Below are 23,695 nucleotides of genomic sequence, written 5' to 3'. Positions count from 1 at the left end.
CTACCCAATCAAAAATACTACCTTGGATATCACTGACTTTTCTTTTTCCTTCTTACTGGAGCCACCATTACCAGAGAGGCAACAAAAAAAGCAGGGATGGAAGAAACATGGAGAAATGAATCTTCCCCAAAGTTAATAAATGATCTTCTGAATAATCAAAACGTGACTGTTTTTTGAGAAACATTCTCCTACAACCTAGAAAGGCGTTTTGATAATTCAGTACTGTTCCAGCTGCCTGTTCATGGCAAAGAGACTTTTTTTAAGTACACGTTCGTGAAAAGCCAGTTACTATCCCTATTTATAACAGAGAGGAATTGTCTCAGTTCCATTTAACGTAACAGAACATGAAGCATATTCCTCTGTAACCAATCCATTACTTCAGCACCCCATTCATGGTTCTTGTCCCAGAATTATTGCGTGTAGTTCAACAAACAACAATTTGAGTAGTCACCAACAACTAAAACATATTCAGTGTATCTGCTAACCTGGCGGCTTTAGCATTTGGGATTTGAGTGAAGGGGTGTGTGTGTGTGTGTGTGTGCGCGCGCGCTCGTGCACGCACATGTGTTTTAATCCTCAAGCTCTTTTCAAGATGCTGAAATAATTTAAAGGATCAGTAACAGAAATTGAATTTTGCAGGCTTTAAGATCTGTCTACACATAGGGAGCGTGCCTTCTCATAATAACCAGCCATCAGTATTTACCAAGTGAAGTCACTAAACATCAGAGTTGGTTTGAAGACTAGCCAGTCTATGAGGAACAAAGAAATCTAATATCCTATTTTAAAGGGCTATTGCGAGTTTTATGATAAATATTTCACCTTTGTCTGTTTCATGTGGTTTTTCCCTCTGTTTTCCTAACATTGAAATTATGTGCATCTTAAGCCATGAGCATTTGGATATATGCTACCTTGTGCATTGGTGAGAATCAAAGTTTCCATAATAATAGCTTATAACGCATGGCAATTTTAATCCTCAGGGACTTTCCATATGTGCTCTATCATTTGCCTTTATCACCTTCCTGAGATGGTAGAGGGGAAGGTATTTGGTCCTCAGATGAAAAAACTGAGGCCCACAGAGGTAAAAGAACCTCGTCACTGAGTAAATAACAAGGAAAATGCCCTCCAGATAGCACTAGCCAGAGTAAATTTACAAAGTGAATTCTTTGTTCACAGATAGGATATATCACCAGCACAGGTAGGCACTCAAATATTTGTTGAATACATTGAGAAGAGCTACTAAAAATGCAATTGAAAGGCCTGTATTTCATAGTGGTGCCATTTAGCATGAATTATCTTAAAACATTTAAACTCAGTATTCAGACTTTTGGTAAAACGGTATCTCAGAAATCGGATATAAGAAGAGCATTACAGCTAAATTTGACTCAAAAATCATAAAAATAGTATGAGAAATGTTTGGTCAGGGGAAAGAGGTGATAGATGGTCCGTTCGGCTGAAAATGCAGTGTGTTAAAATGTAGGAATGAATGAAAAGACTCTGTAAGAAGTTTTCTCGATTTATTCTAGAAATCAAATTTCTTCATGTTTCCTGCTTTTGAAAACGCTTAGGTTGACATTCTTGAAGACACACATCTTGGATTTCAAAAGGAATATGGCAAAGAAACTTCTCAAAACAAATGTATCCACACCAGATCTCTCGCTCTCTCTGTCCATCTGTTTACCTCTCTGTCATCTTTTTTTAACCCATACTAGAGCCAGATGTATTTTGCCCCCTTGAAGTGTTCCACATGCTTAGGAGGCTTTAGGAGGAGGTTTGAAGGGCTATCTTTATATTTTTCAGATAGAAGAAATTGAACAGAAGACTCCCGTTTCATAATTAAGTAGGCCTAATACTGATGTGTTACAATATGGATTCATTAGGAGATAGACTAAGATATCCATTTCAGGTAAAGCTCTTGAACTGGCCACAAATAGTTACACGTGTAATGTGTACTGTAAGAGTGCCATTTACTTCTCAGCTAAAGTCAGTATTTCAAGGGTGTTAGACACCAACCAAGATGTTTCACTCCTTAGAGAGACTGTCTGAAGTTTGGCGCAATGCACGACATGGGGCAGTGGGGGGAATGAGAAGAGAGGGTCCCAACGGCCTGGCTTTGAGTCCTGGCTCCTCCATTCACAGGTTGGGTGGCCTTGAGCAACAGTCTCTGCTCTCTTCCTCAGCTTCAGTCTCCCCACATTACCTCCTCATAGGGTTGTCATGACGATCCAGTGAATTAATACTTGTCAGCCTCTGGGAACAGATAATTAGGACTCCACTGTTTCTTGTTTTTGTTGTTGTGTTTGATAGTATTATTCCAAAATTCTGTTACAAGATGTTCTCATTTATAAGAAGTGGTTGAGCATAAAAAAACTCACAATTAAGGCATAGAAGGAGAATGCTGGTGAAAAAATTTTAAATGTGGCATGATCTGTTGGGAAAAATAATAAATAATAACTAACCTAATCGGATAGATGTACAACAGTCCTGAAAATAAAAGTATCATCGTACATTTACTCATGCCAAAAAAAAAAAAAAATCTAGATAGGGTACTAACTTTAGCATAAAGTTATTTATTTTACTAACAGTCTTCTTTATTAAAAGGCTTAATTTTAACATCACGACCACAACTTTTTCCTGATTCGTCCTTCCTTCTCTATCATCCTTGATTACCTTGTAAGCATCTTGCACCTTTTTTTTCTAAATATGACTAGTTTTTCATCTGAATACCCTACTGCTACAGATACAAACTGTAATCAAAAATTGGTGCCAGGGTGCATTTAAGCAATTAGAATGCTGTAATTAAAGTCTGCTGTGTATGTAATCTTATAATGCACAAGAGTAAGTACAGAAGTAGAGAGCTTGGTTCTGAGGGTTTACTTAATGACAGTTATTCATCTGTTCTCCAATTGTCTCTCCTCATATTTATCAGATGTGGGTGCCTCAGAACCTCCATACTCATTAGCAGAGCCTGACCTATTTAGGCTCCCTGCCTTTCTTGCGTCGCGTAACAATTTGATGGTAGATCACCACACCTAATTTTCAGGGCAGTCTCATAAACATTCACTCCCTTGCTTTGAGACTGTGTTGGTGTAAGTGTTTATACAAAGGGATCAGGTACTGCAGAATGGTGGAGCCAGTCTGTCATACTTAAGATGTGACTGACTCGTTCTTCCTGGGCTTAAAAAGAATAAAGAAATCGAGTTTCAGGATCTCAGAATGGTGGGGGGAGGGGAGGGGAATAAAAATGAGAATTGATAGGAGGAAGAATCATACCTCTGATGATATTTTTTGCAGCATTAACTGGTAGAGCACTGTCATTGAAAGGTGTAGGGCTTTTTTTTTTTTTTTGAGTATAGATTAATTCATTTAAAATATTTTTGAATGCCCACTGTGGTAGGGACTGTACAGGTGCTGGGTGTACAACTAAGCAAACAGATCTCTGCCTCTGGAGAGTGTGCGGTTTTGTATGATTAATAGCCATATTTCACAAATTGTGTATATCTAATATCCAGTTCCCATTCAATTTTGTCTCATTGTCTCGGTAATGTTCTTTACATCTTTTGGGTTTTTTTCCCATTCTGATCCAGGATCACACATTGCATTTAGTGGTCATGAGTCTGTAGTCTCTGTAATTGGGAACATACGGCCAGTCTTTCTCTGGCTTTTCTCAAACCAGTACTTTTGAAGGGTATAGTCCAGTTGCCTGGTAGAATGTGATACATGGATTCCATTTGTGATATATGGATTCTTCTAATTTGCTGGTTGTAAACCTGTATCATGTTGGACGTGTCTCACAGCCATCTAGGAACATGGTGAAAATACAGAGACCCACACCCTGTCCTATTTCATCCTATCTCACTTTAGTGAGCCTGAGCCTCTTTTATTCTTTGTTAGCTCTCCAGGCAATTCTGCTACCCACCAAAAGTTGAGAGCCACTACTGTAACATAATTTCCCTGTGGCAGGAATACCAAGTAGGTGACATGTGTTCTCAGTGTATCTCACTAGGAGGCTCTCAATGTCAGTATACTTTGTTTTTGAGTAAGGTAGTATATGCCAGTTTTCTCTTCCCCTTGGTAATTTGTCTGGAGTTGACACTTGACTGCTGTTTAAGCATCCTATTTCCCAATAGTATTTGAACCAATGGACTTGGCCTCCAGTGGTGGTCTTGCCTAAGTCAGTTCATGCTGTGGTGATTGTAAATGGTGATTCTCCAATTCTCTCAATTCGTCTGCAAAGAATAATTTTTCTTCTCCTGTCTCCAGCTGTTAATAATACAAGTATGGGTTCCTTTTTATTCAATGTATTATCTATTCTGCCATTCATTTTCATGATCAGAATGTTCCTATTGCTATAACCTTGGCGTTAGCCATTTTTCCTTTCTGTGGAGAAATGGTATTTAGAAATCAAGATCTGGCCGGGGCACCTGGGTGGCTCAGTTGGTAAAGCATCTGACTTCAGCTCAGGTCATGACCTCATGGTTCGTGAGTTCAAGCCCCACCTGGGGCTCTCTGCTGTCATCTCAGAGCCTGCTTCAGATCCTCTGTCCCCTGTCTCTCTGCTCCTCCCCTGCTCGCATGTGTTCTCTCTCTCTCAAAAATAAATAAACTTAAAAAAAAAAAAAAAAGAAATCAAAGCCTGGTTTCTATTTAAACTAGTTGGAACTTCACCCCAAGGAAAAAAAATGTGCTACCTGTATACCTAAAAATGAAATGTATTGCATTAACCATACCTGGGTTGATCCTTGAGAAAGTGTGGTCTGCCTAGTTTCCCTTCTTTCTCATTTCCGTATCTGTATATTCCTTTGATTATCCTCCCGCAAATGAACACTAATTCACATGCTGCAAAACTCTCTCTCTTTGCTCCTATCTACATTATGATCAAGTTTCTGAGAAGCGGTATGCCCAGATACTTTGATCATAATGCTTACATCTTTGAAACTGTGTTACACACCCACAAAAACACCTGTACTTGTTTGCTTTCTTTGTAATGCTTTTTTCCCTTATCCAAAACATTTTTCAAATTATTTCAAAATTTTTTTACTTACTTATTTTGAGAGCGAGAGCATAAGCAGGGAAGGGGCAAAGAGAGGGAGACAGAATCCCAAGCAGGCTCCACACCCCTAGCATGGAGCCCGATGCAGGACTCAAACCCATGAACTGTGAGATCATGGCCTGGGCTGAAATCAAGAGTCAGATGCTCAACCAAATGAGCCCTTCCAAAGCATTTTTATATCTTGTTTTTCTTTTTGTCCTCTAACTCCATGAAACATGTAAGACAGGTATTACTATTTTCCTTTTACATTTCTAGAAAGTGAAGCCAGAAGAGCAAAAGGCTTCTTAACATCTAACACCAAGTGTGTTTGGCGTTTTAAGTTTGCATATCTAGTCCCTGACACCTAGTACTTAGTTTACCTTTCCCATAGCTGGTAAAGCCTGGGCTATGTTCTCATGGTTCTGAAACTCATTCTGAGTTGAAAATTAAGTCAAATCAACTATATAGTGGATCAAGAAACACAAGAAGCTTTACCTTTAAAATGAATTTTTTTAATGTTTATTTAGTTTTGAGAGAGAGAGACAGAGACAGAGAATGAGCAGAGGAGGGGCAGAGAGAGGGAGACACAGAATCCGAAGCAGGCTCCAGGCTCTGAGCTGTGACCACAGAGCCTGACATGGGGCTCAAACCCACAAACTGTGAGATCGTGACCTTAGCCAAAGTTGGATCCTTAACCCTTTGAGCCACCCACGTGCCCTGAAGCATTCCCTTTTAAAGAAAGGAAAGGTAAAGGGGTGCCTGGGTGGCTCAGTCGGTTGAGCGGCCGACTTCGGCTCAGGTCATGATCTCACAGTCCGGTCCGTGAGTTGGAGCCCTGCATCTGGCTCTGTGCTGACAGCTCAGAGCCTGGAGCCTGTTTCAGATTCTGTGTCTCCCTCTCTCTCTGACCCTCCCCCGTTCATGCTCTGTCTCTCTCTGTCTCAAAAGTAAATAAACGTTAAGAAAAAAATGTTTTTTAAATGTATTAAAAAAAGGAAAGGTAAAGATACTCCCATCAACTTTTTACTTTACTACTCTTTTAGTTGATATTCTACAAATATTATGGAGCACCTGTTCTGTGCCAGGTAGTATTCTAGGTCCTGGAGATAAAGCTAGGACCAGATAGATAAAAACCCATGCCCTTAAGGATCTAAGATATGAGGCAGGGATAATAGTCGGTGGGAAGAAAAACCATCAAGAAAATAGATAAGGTGTGTAATGCATTAGAAACGTGCAAGTAGGATAACCAAATACAGTTGTTCAAGGTGCTCACTGCTCAACTCTGTGCCCGAAGTTGCCATGAGATCATGGATCTAAGCAACTGAAGATGGAACTGCCACTAGGTAAGATGAGAAAGGCTTCTGGGAAGATCAGGAGTTCTGCTGGTTTCTCAGCTGTATATAGAAGTATAATATATGTACAGAAAAGTGCGTGTAAGTGCAGCTCAACAGACTTTCAAAATTGAACACATCTGTGCAACTAGCATCAATATCAAGTAAACAGAATATCACCACCAACTGAGAAGGCCCTCACATGTTCTCTTCCAGTCATTAATGCCTCCACTGCCATGACTTTTAATAGCATTTATTTGTTTTGGCTGACTTTATATTTTATATAACTGGAGTCACTCAAGGTGCTCTTTAATGTTTGGCCTAATTTGCTCAAATTAGGTTTGTGAGATTCATCCATATTGTAGTTTAGGCTAGTTTCACCCTCGCTGGGGAATAGTAGTCCATAGTATGAATATACCATAGTTCATTTGCTCATTGAAGAGCATTTGAGTAGCCTGCAGTATTTAGTTATTACAAATAGCACTGCCATGAAGGTCCCAGTGCCTGTGGCTTAGTGGATTTATGTCAATATGTCTGTTAGATGTATACCGAGGAGCAGAATTCCTGACCCATAGTGTATATTTGTGTTAAGATTTGGTAGACCTTGGGGCTCCTGGGTGGCTCCGTCGGTTAAGCATCCAACTGTTGATTTCTGCTCAGGGCATGATCTCACGGTTCTTGAGTTCAAGCCCCATAGACTCTATGCTGACAGTGCAAAGCCTGCTTGGGATTCTCTCTATCTCTCTCTCTCTCTCTCTCTCTCTCTCTCTGTCTCTCTCTCTGCCCCTCCCTTCCTCACTTGCTCTCTCTCTTCCAATATAAATAAATAAGCATAAAAAAAAAAAAAAAAACAGAGGCACCTGTGTGGCTCAGTTGGTTAAGCGTCTGACTTTGGCTCACGTCATTATCTCACGGTTCATGGGTTCATGCCCTGCGTGGGGCTCTGTGCTGACAGCTCAGAGCCTGGAGCCTGCTTCAGATTCTGTGTCTCCCTCTCTCTCTGCCCCTTCCCTGCTAATGCTCTGTCTCTCTCTCTCAAAAATGAGTAAACATTTTAAAAAATTTAAAAAAAAAGATTTGGTAGACCTTGCCAAAATGTTCGTCCCAGAACTAACTTATAATCTACCAACAGTGTATGAGAAGGTGTGTTAAACAGAATGTCTACTTCATGCAGTGAAATCAGAGGTACCAAGTACATTGCAAAGAAGTGTACCAAAATAGTATTTGAAAACAATTTCACTGCGTGCCTACAAAATGAAAATAAATAAGCTAAAACTTGTTGGCATTAGAGGCTTTGGTGAAGAAATTTAATGGTACTCAAATACGCTAAAAATAATAATCCTATGGAATGATAATCAGGTAAATAATATAATGAAGAAAATGGCCCATTTATAAAGGAAAATATAAAATCCTGAGTAGTGGGGCAGCTGGATGGCTCAGCTGGGAGAGCATGCAACTCTCGGTCTCAGGTTTTGACTTCAAGCCCCACACTGGGGATGGAGCCTACTTAAAATAATAAATGAAAATAGAAATCTTTTTAAAATAATTTTAAAGACACTGAGTATTAACCCTAACACTGAATGTGTATGATCTTTATGGTGTATCATAAAACTTTATGGTTACTATATAACCATTTCAATGACATATATGGTTCCAAAGAGGAAGGAAAATTATTATATATTTTTTTAAATTCATAAACATTCATTTAAAAAAATGTTTCAAATAAGTGAAAGAGAATGTCAAAGATTATTATGGAAAATTAAAACCCTTAGATATTGAGATATGTAATAATGGAACACCAATTAAATGTTACAGAACTACACAAAAATTGAACAGTGTCCCAGAACAAAGTAGATTCCTATCGATATAATAATATTTAACAATGTAATAAGCAACATGGTGCATAATGCAGAGAGAAAAACACTGAGAGAATCTTTTTGGCTAGGCTTTATGAAAATGCTTTGTATTTGTCCTTCATAAAATGATCTCAACAACCCAATACATTCAATATTATCATCCCCCATTTTGTAGATGAGGAACTGAGTTTCAGAGAAGTAACTTGCTCAGGACCCCAAAGATTCTTTCAGTGAGGGTGATAGCCCCCACTCCAGTCTGACTTCGTAGGCCTGGAGAATAGATCGAAGAATACAATTTGTACCCAGTAGCTGAAACAAAGGGTTAACACTGGTAGCTCAAACAAAACACGAGTTCTCAAATAGGTAAGTGAACAAAGGGTCATTTCACACATGAGCAATAGCAAATAATATGCAATTGCAAGACAGATATTCAAGTTGATTAGTAATCAAAAAAAATTGCAAGTTTCAATGTTGCAGTATTGTTTTCTACTTTCCTAATTACCAAAAATAATTTTATTTATTTGGTGTGGCTTGTAAAACTACGTACATTTCCCTAAGCTGGAAACATTAGTAAGAATGTTTAATATCTTGATCTGGGTGACGGGTGCATGAGTGTATACACGTGTCAAAATTCATCAAGCTGTGCACTAAGATTTGTGCATGTTACTATATGTACCTCAATAAAAAAGAAAAAAAGCACATTACAGTATGTATGGCAGGTGATGAAATCAGAGTTGCCTGTGAGGAAATAAACATAGAAATAATTAGATCCTGCCAAGGTTAAGGTTGGTATAAAACATTTAGCATGGGTAGTATAAAGCATTTAACCCACAAATTCGTAACTCAACTTCTCTTAAGAACCACAGCAAAGAGGAAGTTATGACCACTTGCATAACTCACGGTGGTCTTTAAGGTAGAAACAGAGCAGCTGCCCAGCGGAGCACAGTCACTACTGCTCCTAAAAATCAGAAACTTCTCCCAGGGGTCCTGGTGAAGGACTGGTCTATGAGGTAATTAACAATGCCCTCAACAACACACCCAGAGTTATTAAAATACTGAGGTTCTGAGGGTTGCTTCTTCTCTTGTTCCTCAACAGAAGCCGGTGGAGTAATGCCAAAACACAGTTACAAAAAAAGCAGTTTTACCTTGGGACAAAACTTATGGTTCCATTTTGTAAGTTTCTAACGGTTCTTGGTTAGTCCAGAGACCTCTGAGAGAATCTAGATCAGTGGTTCCCAGCTGGGGACCTTTGCCACCCAGGGGACATATGGAAAATGTTTGGAGACATTTTTGGTTGTCACATCTTTTGGGGGGGGGGGTGGGGTTGCTTCTGGAATCTAGCGGATAGAGGCCGGGGGCACTGCCTGATACCCTATGATGCACAGGATAGCCCCCACAAAAAAAACAATTAACTGAAAATGTCAGTTACGCCAAGGTTGCCAAGCTCTGGTCTCAAGGAACAAAATGGAAAATATACCAGAAACATTACTACTATGTATCATTGAGACCAGCTTCCAGACACATTACTTCTCACAACTAGCTTGGACAAAAAAGGACAAAGTGTTTGGTTCATTTACAAGGGGAATATGGGTGCAGATGTGGTAGTTATGGCCTGGTCTCCTAGGGGCACAGTAATCCCAAAAGACAGGAACTAGCCCCGGGAAGTATGCCTTTATGGTTCAGCAAGAACTGCATTGTAAGATAGTAGGTAAGTGTTGAGTGTTGGTGTGCACACCGCCCCCCGCAAACAGGCTAATAGTATGAAACCAGTGAGTCCAGAGCTCTAGAATTCTCTGATCTGTCAGGTTCCTCCTCCATGTAGATGTGTCTACAGAAGGAATTAAGAGGTTTCCAGGGAGCTATATCCGTTCACTCATTTGTGCACTTCTCACATCTATCTATTCTTTACACTCTGTTTGCTGGCTTAGTAGTAAATCAGAATGAGAGCATCTGAGCACCCAAGTCACTGTGTTTGCCAACTTTTGAGTTTTAACCAGACTTTGAAGTCTGGCTTGGCTGAGGAGTGGATGCAGTTGACTACCCATGTCCAGAAGTCCCTTTCTCTCTATCTGTGGGCATTGATTCTCTCTGGTTCACATCTTCCCAACTTTGTCTTGAGACACAGCAAGACCCTTGGCCCTAATTTGGAAAATCCCTGGTTGTGGCTTTGGACCAGCTTCTGTCACTTGTCCACAGAAAGATGATTGTGTTTGCATGTAAGCCAGTGGGGAAAGAAGCAGTTCTGAAAAGATTGTGATATTGGGACATCCTGCCCGGAAACAGAGATGGGTACCAGGCAGTCAAGACAAATAGATAGCCAGCACTCTGGGAAATTATGTCAATTTTTTACAAACTTATTTTAAAATCATTTCAAACTTACAGAAGAGCTGTAAGAATGGCACAAAAATGCAGTATGTCCATCAAACCAAATTCACCAGTTGTCAACATTTTGCTACGTTTGCTCTCTCTCCCCCTGCCCACGGATGTGTCCTTTTTTCTGAACCAGTTAAGAGTAAGTTACGCTCTTTATCCTTACATAATTCATTGTGTATTTCCTAAGATCAAAGCCACCCTTTATAGAACCCTGTTACAATGATCACATTTAGAACATTTAACAATTGAATCTGGACTGTTGCCTAATGTACCCTCCAACTTTCCCAGGGGTGCCCTTTGTAACAACTTTTCCTCTTGATATGGGATGACACATTTCATTTGGTTGTTATGACTGCCTCGTCTCCTTTCCTTCGAAACAGTTCTTCAGCCTTTCTTTGGCATTGATCCTATTTACATTTTTGAAGGCTATGGGCCAGATATTTTATAGGATGTCCCTCAATTTGAGTTTGTCTCACGCTTCCTCGTGATTAGATCTAGTGATGTATTTTCGGCTGCAGTACCACCCAGTGGTGTGCTAGCCAGCTAGTACCTGCTGTAAGAGCCGATTCTCACATCTCTTCCCAGCAGCGTGTCCTGTGATGTCATATCAGCAGTTTGGTAGCTACTTCAAGCTACTATTGGTAGCTTGAAATTGGCTGTGGTGGGGGTATTTGCACCATGGAAATCCACAAATGCTACAACTGAGGGATCGTTCCCCCCACCCCCATTTCTGGCTGTGAAACATTTACATTTACCAGTACAGACATGTATATAAGTGACGTTATGTCCTTCTCAATGCATATTATCAGGAGGCCGGTCTGTACAGTTATTGGTAATGTCTCATCACTTCATTAAGATTGTATCTGTCAGGTTTCTCCACTGAAAAGCTACCATTTTTCCCTCTTGTAATTAAATTTCCCCAATAGAGAGATGCTTCGTGATTATATAAATACCCTGTCCTGTTTCTCACCAAACTTTCACCCAGTAGTTTTTGTTTATTGAAAACTGTTACCTGAACAATCAGCAGTATGATGACTGCAAGTGCTAATTTTCCATTCCTCTCATTTCTCATATATTTATTTGTTGGTGTTCTTCAAGTTGCCTTTTTTAATAGACTTAACCCTAAAAATAGCTAGATAAATAATAATATACTTGGAAATAAGCTGGCTTCCCCCAACAGTTTGTCAAATAGTTCCAGATCCTAAGTATTTGTGAGCAAGTGATTCATGCCCATTGTTGTTGTGCAGAATAAGCTTCCATGAAGTATTACATCGATACAGATGAGTCTTCACAAGGAATTTTCCCATTCCTATTATGAGGCGTTTATGGTTAATGATAACTTACCACCCACCAGCAGTGGAGGTGGCATTTGGAGTCATTTTTCAGTCTTACCTGATTATAGTTTTTGCCAAAAGCCTACCTTTAGAAGATTCCTGGTGAGAGCTTTACGTTGGAGTCAGAAAGGTAACTAGTGGCCACAATGGACTCGAAAGAGCCTGGAGTCACCATCTGCTGTGGGGTTGGGTAGGACACTTCATGTCCCTGATTCTCAGTGCCATCATCTACAGAATAATAGCAGTCATATTTTCACTAAATGCTTTTTCAAGTTCTAAAACTTTCTTCTATTCTCTTCTCCTTGTGAATCAAAACGTATAGTTCTCATTTCATTAGCAAGATGTTTTGGTCAACTGAGCCAACAAGCCAAGGACAAAATAAAATGTCCAACATGGATCCTGAACCTAGTGACCTAGAGACTGGATCCGTAAGCCAGCTAAATTAGCCATGAGGGTAGAGCACCAAGACTTGATACTGTTTCGTATTACCCTTGTGCATTCAGCCACATCATCTGACTTACTTCTCTGCTCCTCTTTGTTTATCCCTGACAGTCATGGAAACCCACTGAAGGATCCCATTACCTATCTCTTTGAGGAGATCCCTCTCCGATGTTAGCTTGCCCAGTACCTATAAGGTTACCTCTGTTACCATGGTTATAAGTAAAAGAAATCTCCCATCCCCGGGCAGACGGCAATTTCTAAAGAGCATTTGCACTTTATGCATGAAATTCTGGAGTTCTCTAGAAGTCTTAATTAAATTTCATCATATGAAATTGCTGAGAACCAGGCAGATAGTATTAGTTTTGCTTGGTCTGTTGCTTGGTGAGCTCCATGCACAAGTTAAGTAACCTTGGCAATCAGTATTAGAACTCAAAATATGTTGCTTTGTATTTCCAGAACAGTGGTTAAGAGGAAGGTGAGGTAGGGGCTGAGGTATATAAAAGAATGTAAGGCTTAGGGTTGCCTGGGTGGCTCAGTCGGTTAAGTGTCTGTCTTCAGCTCAGGTCATAATCTCACGGTTGGTGGGTTCGTGCCCCGAGTCAGCTCTGTGCTGACAGCTCAGAGCCTGGAGCTGCTTCGGATTCTGTGTCTCCCTGTCTCTCTGCCCCTCCCCCGCTCGCACTCTGTGTCTCTCTCTCAAAAGTAAATAAACACTTTAAAAAATTTTTTTAAAGATAAAAGAATGTAAGGCTTGGCCAAACCATGCATTCTCCTCTCTCCCAGGAACGAGATTTTGGTAGGCCCCACCCCTGCACCCCTCCGTCACCCTCCTCCACCAGAATTGTGTTGGGGCAACTCGTATGGGTGAATAAAAGTCCACAGGTGAGTTGCCTATGTGCCTCCCCACTCTTCTGGAGCTGCCTGAGCCTGGTACTTCTCATGCTTCAGCTCCTCATTTGATCATTTTTAATATTTAATGACCCTTCTAAGGTAGAGAATTCTTTGGCAGCATTCTTAAGAGTTTCTGTCTGAGGCCTTTTTATCTGCTGAACTTCCATTTACGAAATTGAAAAGTTAGTGTCTAAAATATTGTTTGGATGACTCACCTAAGGTTCTGAAGAGGCAGAGGCGGTCATGGGGGGCCAGAGGAGTTGGTCATGGTTTTCAATAAATTTTATTTAGCTTTTGTTATTTTAATGTCCGAAATCATCCAATTTTTTTCTCTTTTGTAAGATTTTAAGACAAACTGGACTGTAAATTCGGGCATGATTTCAAACTCAAAGATGGTTTTGAGCATTCCTCCCCCCTCCCCATTACCCCCCTCCCTTTGCATGAGTTTTTTCTTTTTTTTTCTTTGAACATAAGGAATTTCAGCTTTCTAGAATTTAATCTCGATCAACACTCATCTCACCTGTTGGATTAGCTGCTTCATCATCTTTCACCAGGTTAGAAAACCACTGTCTCTCTAGCCTGAAAGACAGAGGGCAATTGATGCTTACAACCAGCCTGCCTTTTCTTTGATTTTATAATCTGTTTCTAGAGATTATAAGCGAGCTTTGAATTCCAAGGCTCTGGACCTGTCAGGTTTTAAAGGAAAAACTTTGAAGCAAATCCATTTCCTCAGGTTTCAGAAGGGAAACTTAGATGTTACAGGATGAAAATAATTTGTTTTCATTTTGTAATATAAGGGAAACACAGATAATTATCACAGCTGATATTGTAATGCCCTAGGTTTTTTGTTTCTTTATTTTATGGCTTTTAGGAGAATGATTATTATTTGTTTTTGGTTTTTTTCCTTTTTTTTTTTTTTTTTTTTTTGAGAACCCCAATCAAATCACTTGGAAACATGAGAGAAAAGCGTAATCCTTTCCAAAATCCTCAGTGAGCTAACTGCTCTGTAAGCCTACCTAGTGTGCGTTTACTTTAAAGCTACTTTTACTCACCATTAATGCTGTTGGTTTAACTACAAAAACTCTGCAGCCCAAATTCAACGGGTAGAAGGGAGAAATAATGAGTTCGGGTTCATTTCTAGGCTCATGAGTTCTATGATCTCAAACAATATGCACTTTCAAGTACTAATTATGTAAGACTTAAGGTTATATGGAATGGTTTTAGTGTGTGTGAATGCCCACAAGCTAGCATATCACAAATTTTTAAAAAATAAAGATCCTTCTATACCACTCATTGACTCGTTGTTGCAATATATTACATGAGGCAATAATGGTGTTAATGTATATGGTCACATATTATCTAGAGGCAATATTCCCTCCACACACACTTAGGCATCTCTATCAGGCTACTGAAAAAGCATTCCTGTTTTCCAAAGTCCAGAATTCCTATATTTTTGGAGGGGGGGGGGGTGGATCTTAAAGGATGAAAAAATAAAATAATGGGTAAAATAATAAATTAGAGTCATCAAACTTCAATATAAAGGAACAGAATTTTAGTCTTCTCTAAGTATTTGCTGTAATCAATTCTTAAGGCTTTACATTTTATCTCTAAGTGTTTGCGTGTTAATTCAATAATGTGTCATTGATGCAGTAGTGAATTTATATTTTTAGTAATAGTTGCATTGTGGGTATACCAAAATAACCATGCAGTGACACAGAGGGGGGAAAAAAGATCTCAGGAAAACACCAAATGAATCTAAGAAAATCTTCAGAGCTTAACAATGAACTTGTAGGGATAAAAATAATTCGTTGGGAAGTTGTCTGAATTTTCAGCCTCAGAGTCATTTGTATTTCTTCCAGAATACTGCTCTCTGAAACAGGCGCGCGCGCGCACACACACACACACACACACACACACACACACACACTTTATGGCTTCCCCTGACCGCTGGATGCGTCCCTCCATGCCCCCCTCCCTTTGCCTTGCAATGGTATGATCTGCGTTTGATTGTAAACTGGAGGTGACAAGCTGTGACAGCTTCCCCAACTCAACAGCCATTTGCTACAACCTAGGGCAGCCTTGTTCAGCGATGCTTTTCTTTTCCCCAACAGGGGCAAATCGAAGCGGACAGCGAAACCATCTTCAAGTTAGCCGCACTTGTGTTACAGGTAAGAATCAGCACACTGCCTCTTGCCCGCGCCTTTTTGTTTGCTGGTTTTTTGTGAACCGCTTGCAACTCTGAAACTTTCGCATGGGCCAGTTGGCTGATAGATGTTTAAGCCAGCTGGTTGTTTGCCAATGAAAAACGTGAGCCACCGTTTTCTGTTTGAGCGTCACTTGCGCAGGCTATAGTGTGATGTCGCAAAGGAAAATGAAATTTAGACTGTTCTGAGGGAAAAGAATTAAGACTGTACTTCAGGAAAAGAGCTCTGGGTTACTTGGATTTGGGAAGCAGCAATTGTTACAACAGCTGTAATTTTCATTTAAATTGAGTAACTTTCGCCTGCATTTTCTGGAGGCAGAGTGAAAGAGCCCCTTAATTCTTAAAGGCACTAAGTAGCTGAGAAATCCAACGTGTTCCATGCTTGTTTAAAAAGAGAAAACAAATAGCATGTGTTGATTTACCTACACCCTGGTTTAAAAAGTCTGCGTCCAGACTAAAAAGTGTGCTGCTCGGATAAACAAGCATGTATCACATGATCTTAGAAACCTAAAAGAAGACCTAGTCATCTGTGCTTTTTCAGATATATCTGTCTCTTCTGTTAAGAATAAGAAATATTTCATGGATACTAATGTTTTCTCACCAGTGCCACATTCTCCGTGGCCACAGAGAAAGCTTCCTCGTGTACATTCCTCCAAACAAAATTCAGGCACTCAAAGTGGGAAACGAGACCCAGAGTGAAATTCATTCGCTTAATCCACGTACATACATATTGATCGTCTATCATTGTGTTTTATTTCAGGAAGCCAAAGGGGATTATACCAGGTAATGTTTCCTTTTCTGATATTACTGTGCAAAATAACCCTAGCTGAACCGTAGCTGAATGCTGTTGCTTTAAATAACAATGGATGCAAACTCAAAAGAAAGTCGATCTCAGAGCGGGAGACTGAGATCTCTTCCCTCTTCAAATAGGGACCTATTCTTTCTGTGAATGAATCCAGCAATGAAGCTTTCTTACCATTTTTCAAGCCAGAGTGACAGTGAATTGTAAACAGAAGCCCTCCAAAGTTCTAGTTTCTGTTATCTGTTAGCAAGATGAAGAAATCCGCAAAAAGCTTTGGTAGGCTGTGCTTCATTAAACTTATAATAATCCTGTGTTGGACAAAAAAAAAAAAAAAATCCTGTGTTGGAAGAGTTATAACACATGCACAAAAAGATAAACTCTATCAGCTGCTTAGTTAAGGGATTAATAGGGGCTTTCTTTTTGCAGCTGCCCTGAAGGGGCCTCACCCTTCATACACTTGACCTAACAGTTGTATTGTCGCCACGGGGACACTTACTGGTTCTAACTGCCTAGCTGGCCACCTCATCAGAGTATTTGTATTTGAATTCATGCTCTACCTGCTCCTTTCTGTCCTTTTCACACAGTAGCTGTAGTTGGAGAAGCAGAAACGGTTAAAGGCGAAAGCAGGGCCTCCAATTAGGAACAGACCACAGGCCAATGACCCATCGAAAGCCTCACCTCTTCCACGTTAATGTTCCACTCCTGGTAAACTTTACCCGTAGATTATTTACAGATCACCTAGTACTCGTTCCCAGCCAAGGCTTTGAATAGTATGCTCCTTAAGGGACTGCTTACGGAACAATGCCTTCCAAGATTGAAAACCTCCAGTCACGGAGTACTCCTTCACCTCAGAACCTCCAAGTCTGCCTGTTCAGTTTGGGAAAATGACTGAGGAGTCCACTTAACAGGCCATGATCCGTTCACCACATTCGTTAACTTTGTTTTGCACCGTGTTACTTTTTTCTTTTTTTAATTTGTGTTCAAGTTAGGAAAAACGCTTTGAAAAAAAAACAGGAAGACCTATAAATGCCAATTTTGTTTTTAATTAAAAGGAAATGTTGGGATACAAGGAGGATAAATTAGTTTCTAGATCCTTGACATGACGCTGCTGGGTTCTCCGCGCTTGGCTTTCTTGGAGAAGCCCTATTCCCTAGGAGGATCAGACATGTGAGGAATGTCAGTCATCATGTTAGGGGGTGAGTCTGAAGTTGATTGATAAATGAGGGCTTTAGGGCCAGAAGCTCACTCTGCAGTCTGTGAACTGCTAACCCTTCCTTCCCCATTTTCTGCCTGCCTGGCATGTGATGGACACTCTCTGAGCCTCATTTCCTCATCAGGAAGATGCTACCTGCCCCCTAGATTAGCAGCTGTAGATTGGGAGATCAAATGTATGTAAACATTGCCCGGGGCAGTTTCTGGCATGGAGTAAGCTCTCTGTACACTTTGGCTATTATTATCAATTATTCTAGTGTCATCATTGCCTTCCTCATTATCATCATCCTGTCCTGTCTCTTGGCAACCTGGGAAGAGACTTTTGGGACCAAGGTGGTTTTGAACAAGCTGAATCGCGTATTAAGGGGAAGAACAGAAGAGACAGGCTGATGTCACAAACTTCCTTAGGGAAGATCTCTTGCCTAGGACTGAAAGTCCTTTGGTAGTAAGTCTAGACCTTTTAGCTCTAAGACTTCAAGGTTGGTGAGTTAGTTGCTCCAAGCCCGAACCAATCCTCCTTTTTAACTTTGCTCTGTGCCTGCTGGTTTCCTGAGTGATTACTAGGCTGATGAACTGGAGGACACTGTTCTGAACTTGTCTGACCCACACTGAGGAGTAGAAGGAATGGGAGACCGGCCACCAAGGAACTAGCAACATGACCCTAAGTGAGCCGCTTGTCCTTTCGGGGCCTCGGCTTCCTCATCTGTAAATTGGGATTAATGAAAGTAATGACTTGGCAGCATGGTTTTTGAGGAGATGAATGGTGTGGAACAACTTTGGAAGTACAGATTGTTTTGCAAGCAAGCATTAGTGATTGCTGACCAGGGTAAAGGAAAGAATAAGGTACTGTGAACTGTTGACATTGGGTTTATAATGAGGCAGAATTGTGATTCCTTGCTACCACCCACCCCCTCCCTGTGATGTGATTGTTCCTCCTCTGAGTGGAGAGAATATATTTTTCCTCCAAAGTTTTGTTATAAAACTAATTTAAGACAATCAGGCAAAATTAAGTACCTCAAGGCAATGTTGTATATTGGTTAAAGCAAAGACATAGAATCAGACAGACTTAGATGCCAACGTCTGCTACTTACTCCCTGTGTAACTTTGAGCAGGTTATTTAAAGTGCCCAGGCCTCAACTTCCTCATCTGCAAAATGGAACTTATATTAATAGTATACACCCTGTAGCATTGCTATGAGAATGAAATGAATATTTGCAAAATGCTTCGAATAGTTCCTTCCGTCCCCCCTGTTGCTTCAAATATGAATTTTTGGTATATAAATTATGCTGTGGTGAACATCTTGGCGTAGTTGGGAGGTGGTTATCTGTGATTATTTTCTTACAGGATATTTCTCAGGTCGAAACAGGCAGAGGGATGTTCCTTAAAAAGGCAGAGTACGACGTGCTAAAATGGAGTTTTCACATTCTTGATCACTAAATTAAAATTATACAAAGTTTATAGCTTTATCCAGTAACATCGACTGAATGCCTAAAATGCGTCAGCCCCAGTCTAGGCACTGAGGACACAATGACACATAGGTGCGGGCATCTCATTCCAGGGAACTTGGCCTTCTGTCAAGGGCTACCTCGAGGGCCATTCTGAATCCCGCGTTTCTGTTGGTTTACATGTGGGTGGCTGTAGCTCTTGGCTTTTAGAACTAAACTGAGTTTACTCACTGAGGTTTGAACCTCCAAAAATGTCACTGAGTAAGTTCCAAGACCAGAGCGATGTGGCTTTCTCAATTTAAAAAGTGATTGAACACCTACTTCTTTTTTTTAACTTTATTTATGTATTTTGAGACAGAGAGACAGAGAGAGAGGGAGGGAGAGGGAGAGAGAGAGAGAGAGAAAGAATCCCAAGCAGGCTCCACACTGTCAGCACAGAGCCCCGCATGGGCCTGGATCCCGTGAACCGTGAGATCATGACCTGAGAGAAATCGAGAGTCAGACACTTAGCCAACTGAGCCACCCACGTGCCTGGAAACTCCTATTTAATGCTGCTCTGGCCCACCCACTCCTTGTGAATTATCTCCGGCTGTCTCAAATTCAGCATTTCCGAAGCTGAACCCACCAGGATCCCAGCCCCCCAAAGCAGCGCCTCTTCCCTGTCTCCCTATGTGTGACATCACCTTTCTCTCTTGAATCATCGCTGAGGATTTCCCCTTCTCCCTCCCACCTATTTCCTCCGGTCTTTCAGTCAACTCCTTTCTCTTCCTCTATCAGAGTGCTTGCTTTCTCAGCCCTCATTCCCCTCCGCTCAACCCGACTGGAGAGCTCTGTGTGTATAGTTTGAGTGCTTTCGATGACATTATTTTCAAAGTCCACGCGTGATTTTATTCAGTCCCCACCACAAATGTTATTGCCATTTAACAAATTAATAGATGGAAAATCAGGCCCAAGGGAACAATGTCCCAGAGCCAGTGATCTCCTGGGTCTTTTCTGATTCCATCACCCACAACCACCCACAACAGACCCTAGTTATCTTCCCCAGACATTAATGGGATCATCATTTTCACCTTCTAAGAATCTCTCGGGTTCCCATTGCAGAGACCCTCCAACACCCTAACCTGGCCTCGAGGCTCTACTTAGTCTATATGATGTACTTAAATTTCCTATACTCTGCTGTTCATATCTGTTCATGCCTCTCTTCTCCTTCCTCCACATACTCTGTACTATCGCCCCTGCGTGGCTTTGCTCAAACTCTTCTTCTGGAATGCCTTTAAAAAACAAAAATCCTCCCCTTCTTATTTAGCTTCCTGCCATGCTTCCTTAAGAGTATTTTAAGTGAACATTATCATAACCAGTAGGAAACCTTGCTCCCTGAAAGTTAATTAAAATAGTAGAGGGGAGGGTGGACTTTCATTCTCTTTAAATAGGTGACAGTCTGAATTCCCAAGTCAGCCTTTAAGCTGCAAAGATAACAAGCTGCTTGGGTAACAGAACACAGACAAACGCAGAGAATTCCTGAAAGCTGACAAGGCTCAAGGCTTTATCACTGAGCCAGCCACAAATGAGTTTATAAAAGCAAAGCCTTTTTTTCCCCCCTTTTTTCTTAAGATCCTGAAAGGTGGAAGTTACCGAATAACCATGTGATTAGGGCACTTCTGCTTGTAAGAAAAAGTGAGTGACTACAATTTGCAATTCAGTGCTGGGTCAGAATGAGAGTACATTGTCACCCAGCTTCAAATGGGAAGGAATAATTCACAACTTACAGCTGTGCTCAAAAAAAAAAAAAAAAAAAAAAAAAAAAAATGCAGCTATTTCCCATGGGAAAGGAGCTTTTGTGGAGTCCCTAAGAGTAGTTAATGAGGGAGGGGAGAAAAAAATCAAAGACTTTAAAGTACTTTCCGGCCTCGGTCCTATATCTCTAGAGCACTTAAAAGCTCTAAAATTTTCTTCCGTTTCCAGAACCTGTAACATCAGTTACAATAATAAAAATAGCAGCTCCCGTGGGCTTGGTGCTGTGCCCAATGCTTACATCAATGGGGAGGCAGTCGTGAAAACAGGAGCTCTGGAATTTAACTGCTTGGGTTCAAATCCAGGCCCAGACCCTTGCTGTAGAACTGTGGCTAGCTAACCTCTCTGGAACCCGGTTTCTGGGTTCAGGGTCTCCGCAAATGTTACATGGCATTGTTATTGTTCCTAATATACATCACATCAACCCTGTGATGATAGGCAGCTGTTAGTATCCCCATTTTACAGATGGGAAAGCTGAGACTTGGAGCAAGCAAGTGGCTTACTGTCTAGGTCGCATAGCTAGAGAGTGACAGAATTAGGACTCCAGGGCTCCTGCTCTTTACCGCCGTCAGGAGTCTCCCGTTTTGGATTCCAACACAAACTGTAAGAATCATTACCTTTCTTGCTGGCAGAATGAAGAAGACTGACTGGACAGAAATTGAACATTTCTGTCTTGTTTTGGGCAAGGGCTGTCCTGAATCAGCAAAAGGCTTTTGTGAAGAAAAACTGTCAAGAAGCAGCTTTTCTCTCTCCCTGTGAAATGACTGTCTTTTCAAGTTTGACCTAAAGATATAGACAAGTCCTTCTGAATATCAGTTCAGTGCTTTAATGCTTCATTTTTAATGATTTGTAAATACATCTAAGTGTTTGGTGGTTTTACATGTTTTACAAACATTAATTCATTAATCATCTTCACCCTGTGAACTTGGTATATAATATTATCCCCATACTACAAACGAGATTAAGAAATTCTGTGCAGCATTATATTTATATTACCATATTATGGTTTCATGTTTCCCAATAACTTGGCCAGATGTTAAGAGTTATGATGAATAAACAAACAAGGTAACAACACGTAGGGAATCATGGACAAATGATTGGGAAATACCTGGTCAAGAGTTAAACAAAATTCAAGTTCTTTTTGGTAAGTTTCCAATCTGCTCATGTCTATAGCGAATCTCCTAGAAGAAAACATGTAAACAGTGTTTCCTACACTTGTTTGTCCCTGACGTATGAGCCTCTTGTTCAATGTTCTCTGGACCTCACCTTGTTAAGTGTGGGTTCATTTATTTGCTGAAAACTCAGTATTAAAATGCCTTTAAAAGATAAGCAATTTGGGGAAGTCTGTTCTTTGTACTTCCTGCCAGATTCATTACTACCCTAGATTTTAATTCCATTAACTCTTAGGCAGGATAAACATTCAGCAAGTTCTGAACTTGCTTTTTCCGAAGAGCTCTGAATTTGGAAAAAATCAGCCATCCCACACAATGGGCACTTTTTCATCTCTTCTAAGCACAGGATGTTAGAGCTGCCCAATACCAGGCATTTGAACGCTCATCTTATAGCTGATGAACTAAGGAGTGACATATCCATGACAATTCAGGTAGACAAGACCAGACCTGCAGTCTGTGTACCCCAACTGTCTGAGATTTACCGTTTTCACTTCCATCTATATAAGCAGACCTATGTGCATCCCTGCTGTCCCTGCTGGAAGGCAGTGAGGGACGGCAGGCAGTGGACTCTACCCTGGTAAGTGGTGTTATCAGCGCAGTAGCCCCGAGTCTAATATTAGTCACTCGAGGAGACAGTTTAAGAGTGAGAAGGCAGGAAGTGAGCTCTCGATCATCGGGCCCTTGGATGCCTTGCCTTTTTCTCATCGTTCCACTCCATTCATTTGTGTAGATTAAATACCTAACATATATGAGGAGCTGGACCAACCAAGGGCTGTGATGGAAGCAGACTGTATTTCCTGTCTCCTTTGTAGGAGACGCTGGGGAAAGGCATGCACTCTGGAGTCAGAGAGGCCGGTGTGAGTGTGAGGCAAGCCCTCCCAATCTGCAGGTGGCATGACCTCCTGAATCTAAGGTCCTTTTTCTTTAAGAGGTTTGTTTTGTGGAGTAAATGAGATAATGTAGCTTTCAGGGTGCCTGGTACAGAATGGAGATGTTGTAGTACTTGGGAGCTGGCTTCCACTTTCCCCTGAGTCCCATCAATTATAGTGAGGTGTAGGTGGTTTTTGTGGCCTTTTTTTTTTTTTTTTTAAAAAACCATCTTAGCAGTTATTAAGTGCACAGTTTAGTGGTGCACATTGTTGTGCAGCCATCCCCACCATCTGCCTCCAGAATTTTTCTTCCTGCAAAACTAAAACTCTGTACCCATTAAATAGTAACACACGTGCCCCCCTCCACCAGCCCTGGGCACCCACCATTCCACTTTCTGTCTCTGTGAATTTGCCTGTTCTGGGCACCTCATGCAGTATTTGTCTCCTAGTGACTGGCTTATTTTACTTACCATCATGTCCTTACGGATCTCATCTATGTTGTACCGTGAGCCCGAATTTCTTCTATTTTAAGGCTGAATAATATCCCATTGGGTGTATAGACCACATTTTGTTTACCTGCTCATCCATGGATGGACACTCAGTTTACTTCCAATTTTTTATTCTTATGAATAATTCTGGATGGACACACGTATGCAAATATCTTTTTGAGACCCCGATTCCAATTATTCTGGGAAGAGAGATGCATTTTCTTAAGAAGAGTCCCTGGCTTCTAGGTACTTGATTATATTCCACCATTCATTAGGGTAGGATGAGATGAGCTAAGAATAGGAATTTAGGACAGAGCTCAGATTCTTATTGTAAATCATCAGGTCTTACTTAGCAAAATTTATGCTTAAGGAGTCTAGCATTTATATTAAAAATATTGTTGTAGATGAATGTCTATTGACATGGAAAGATCATTACAATATACAAAGTGGAAAATAAA

General features: G+C 40.7%; 1 protein-coding gene across 6 annotated transcripts in view; it reads left to right on the top strand.

Annotated features, from left to right (window-relative positions):
- Positions 1 to 23,695, top strand: part of FRMD4B (FERM domain containing 4B) — a 322,217-nt gene that overhangs the window by 235,582 nt on the left and 62,940 nt on the right. For all 6 annotated transcript variants that reach the window (XM_042929953.1, XM_042929952.1, XM_042929951.1 and 3 more), the window contains 2 exons: positions 15,367 to 15,423; positions 16,219 to 16,241. In XM_042929953.1, coding sequence (XP_042785887.1) covers positions 15,367 to 15,423; positions 16,219 to 16,241 — 80 coding nt within the window. The remainder of the gene's footprint in view (positions 1 to 15,366; positions 15,424 to 16,218; positions 16,242 to 23,695) is intronic.

This window comes from Panthera leo, chromosome A2, assembly GCF_018350215.1.
Source record: "Panthera leo isolate Ple1 chromosome A2, P.leo_Ple1_pat1.1, whole genome shotgun sequence".
NCBI classification, from domain to species: Eukaryota; Metazoa; Chordata; class Mammalia; order Carnivora; family Felidae; genus Panthera; species Panthera leo.
The sequence above is the reverse complement of the archived record's forward strand: the minus strand, read 5'-3'. Positions and strand labels throughout refer to the sequence as shown.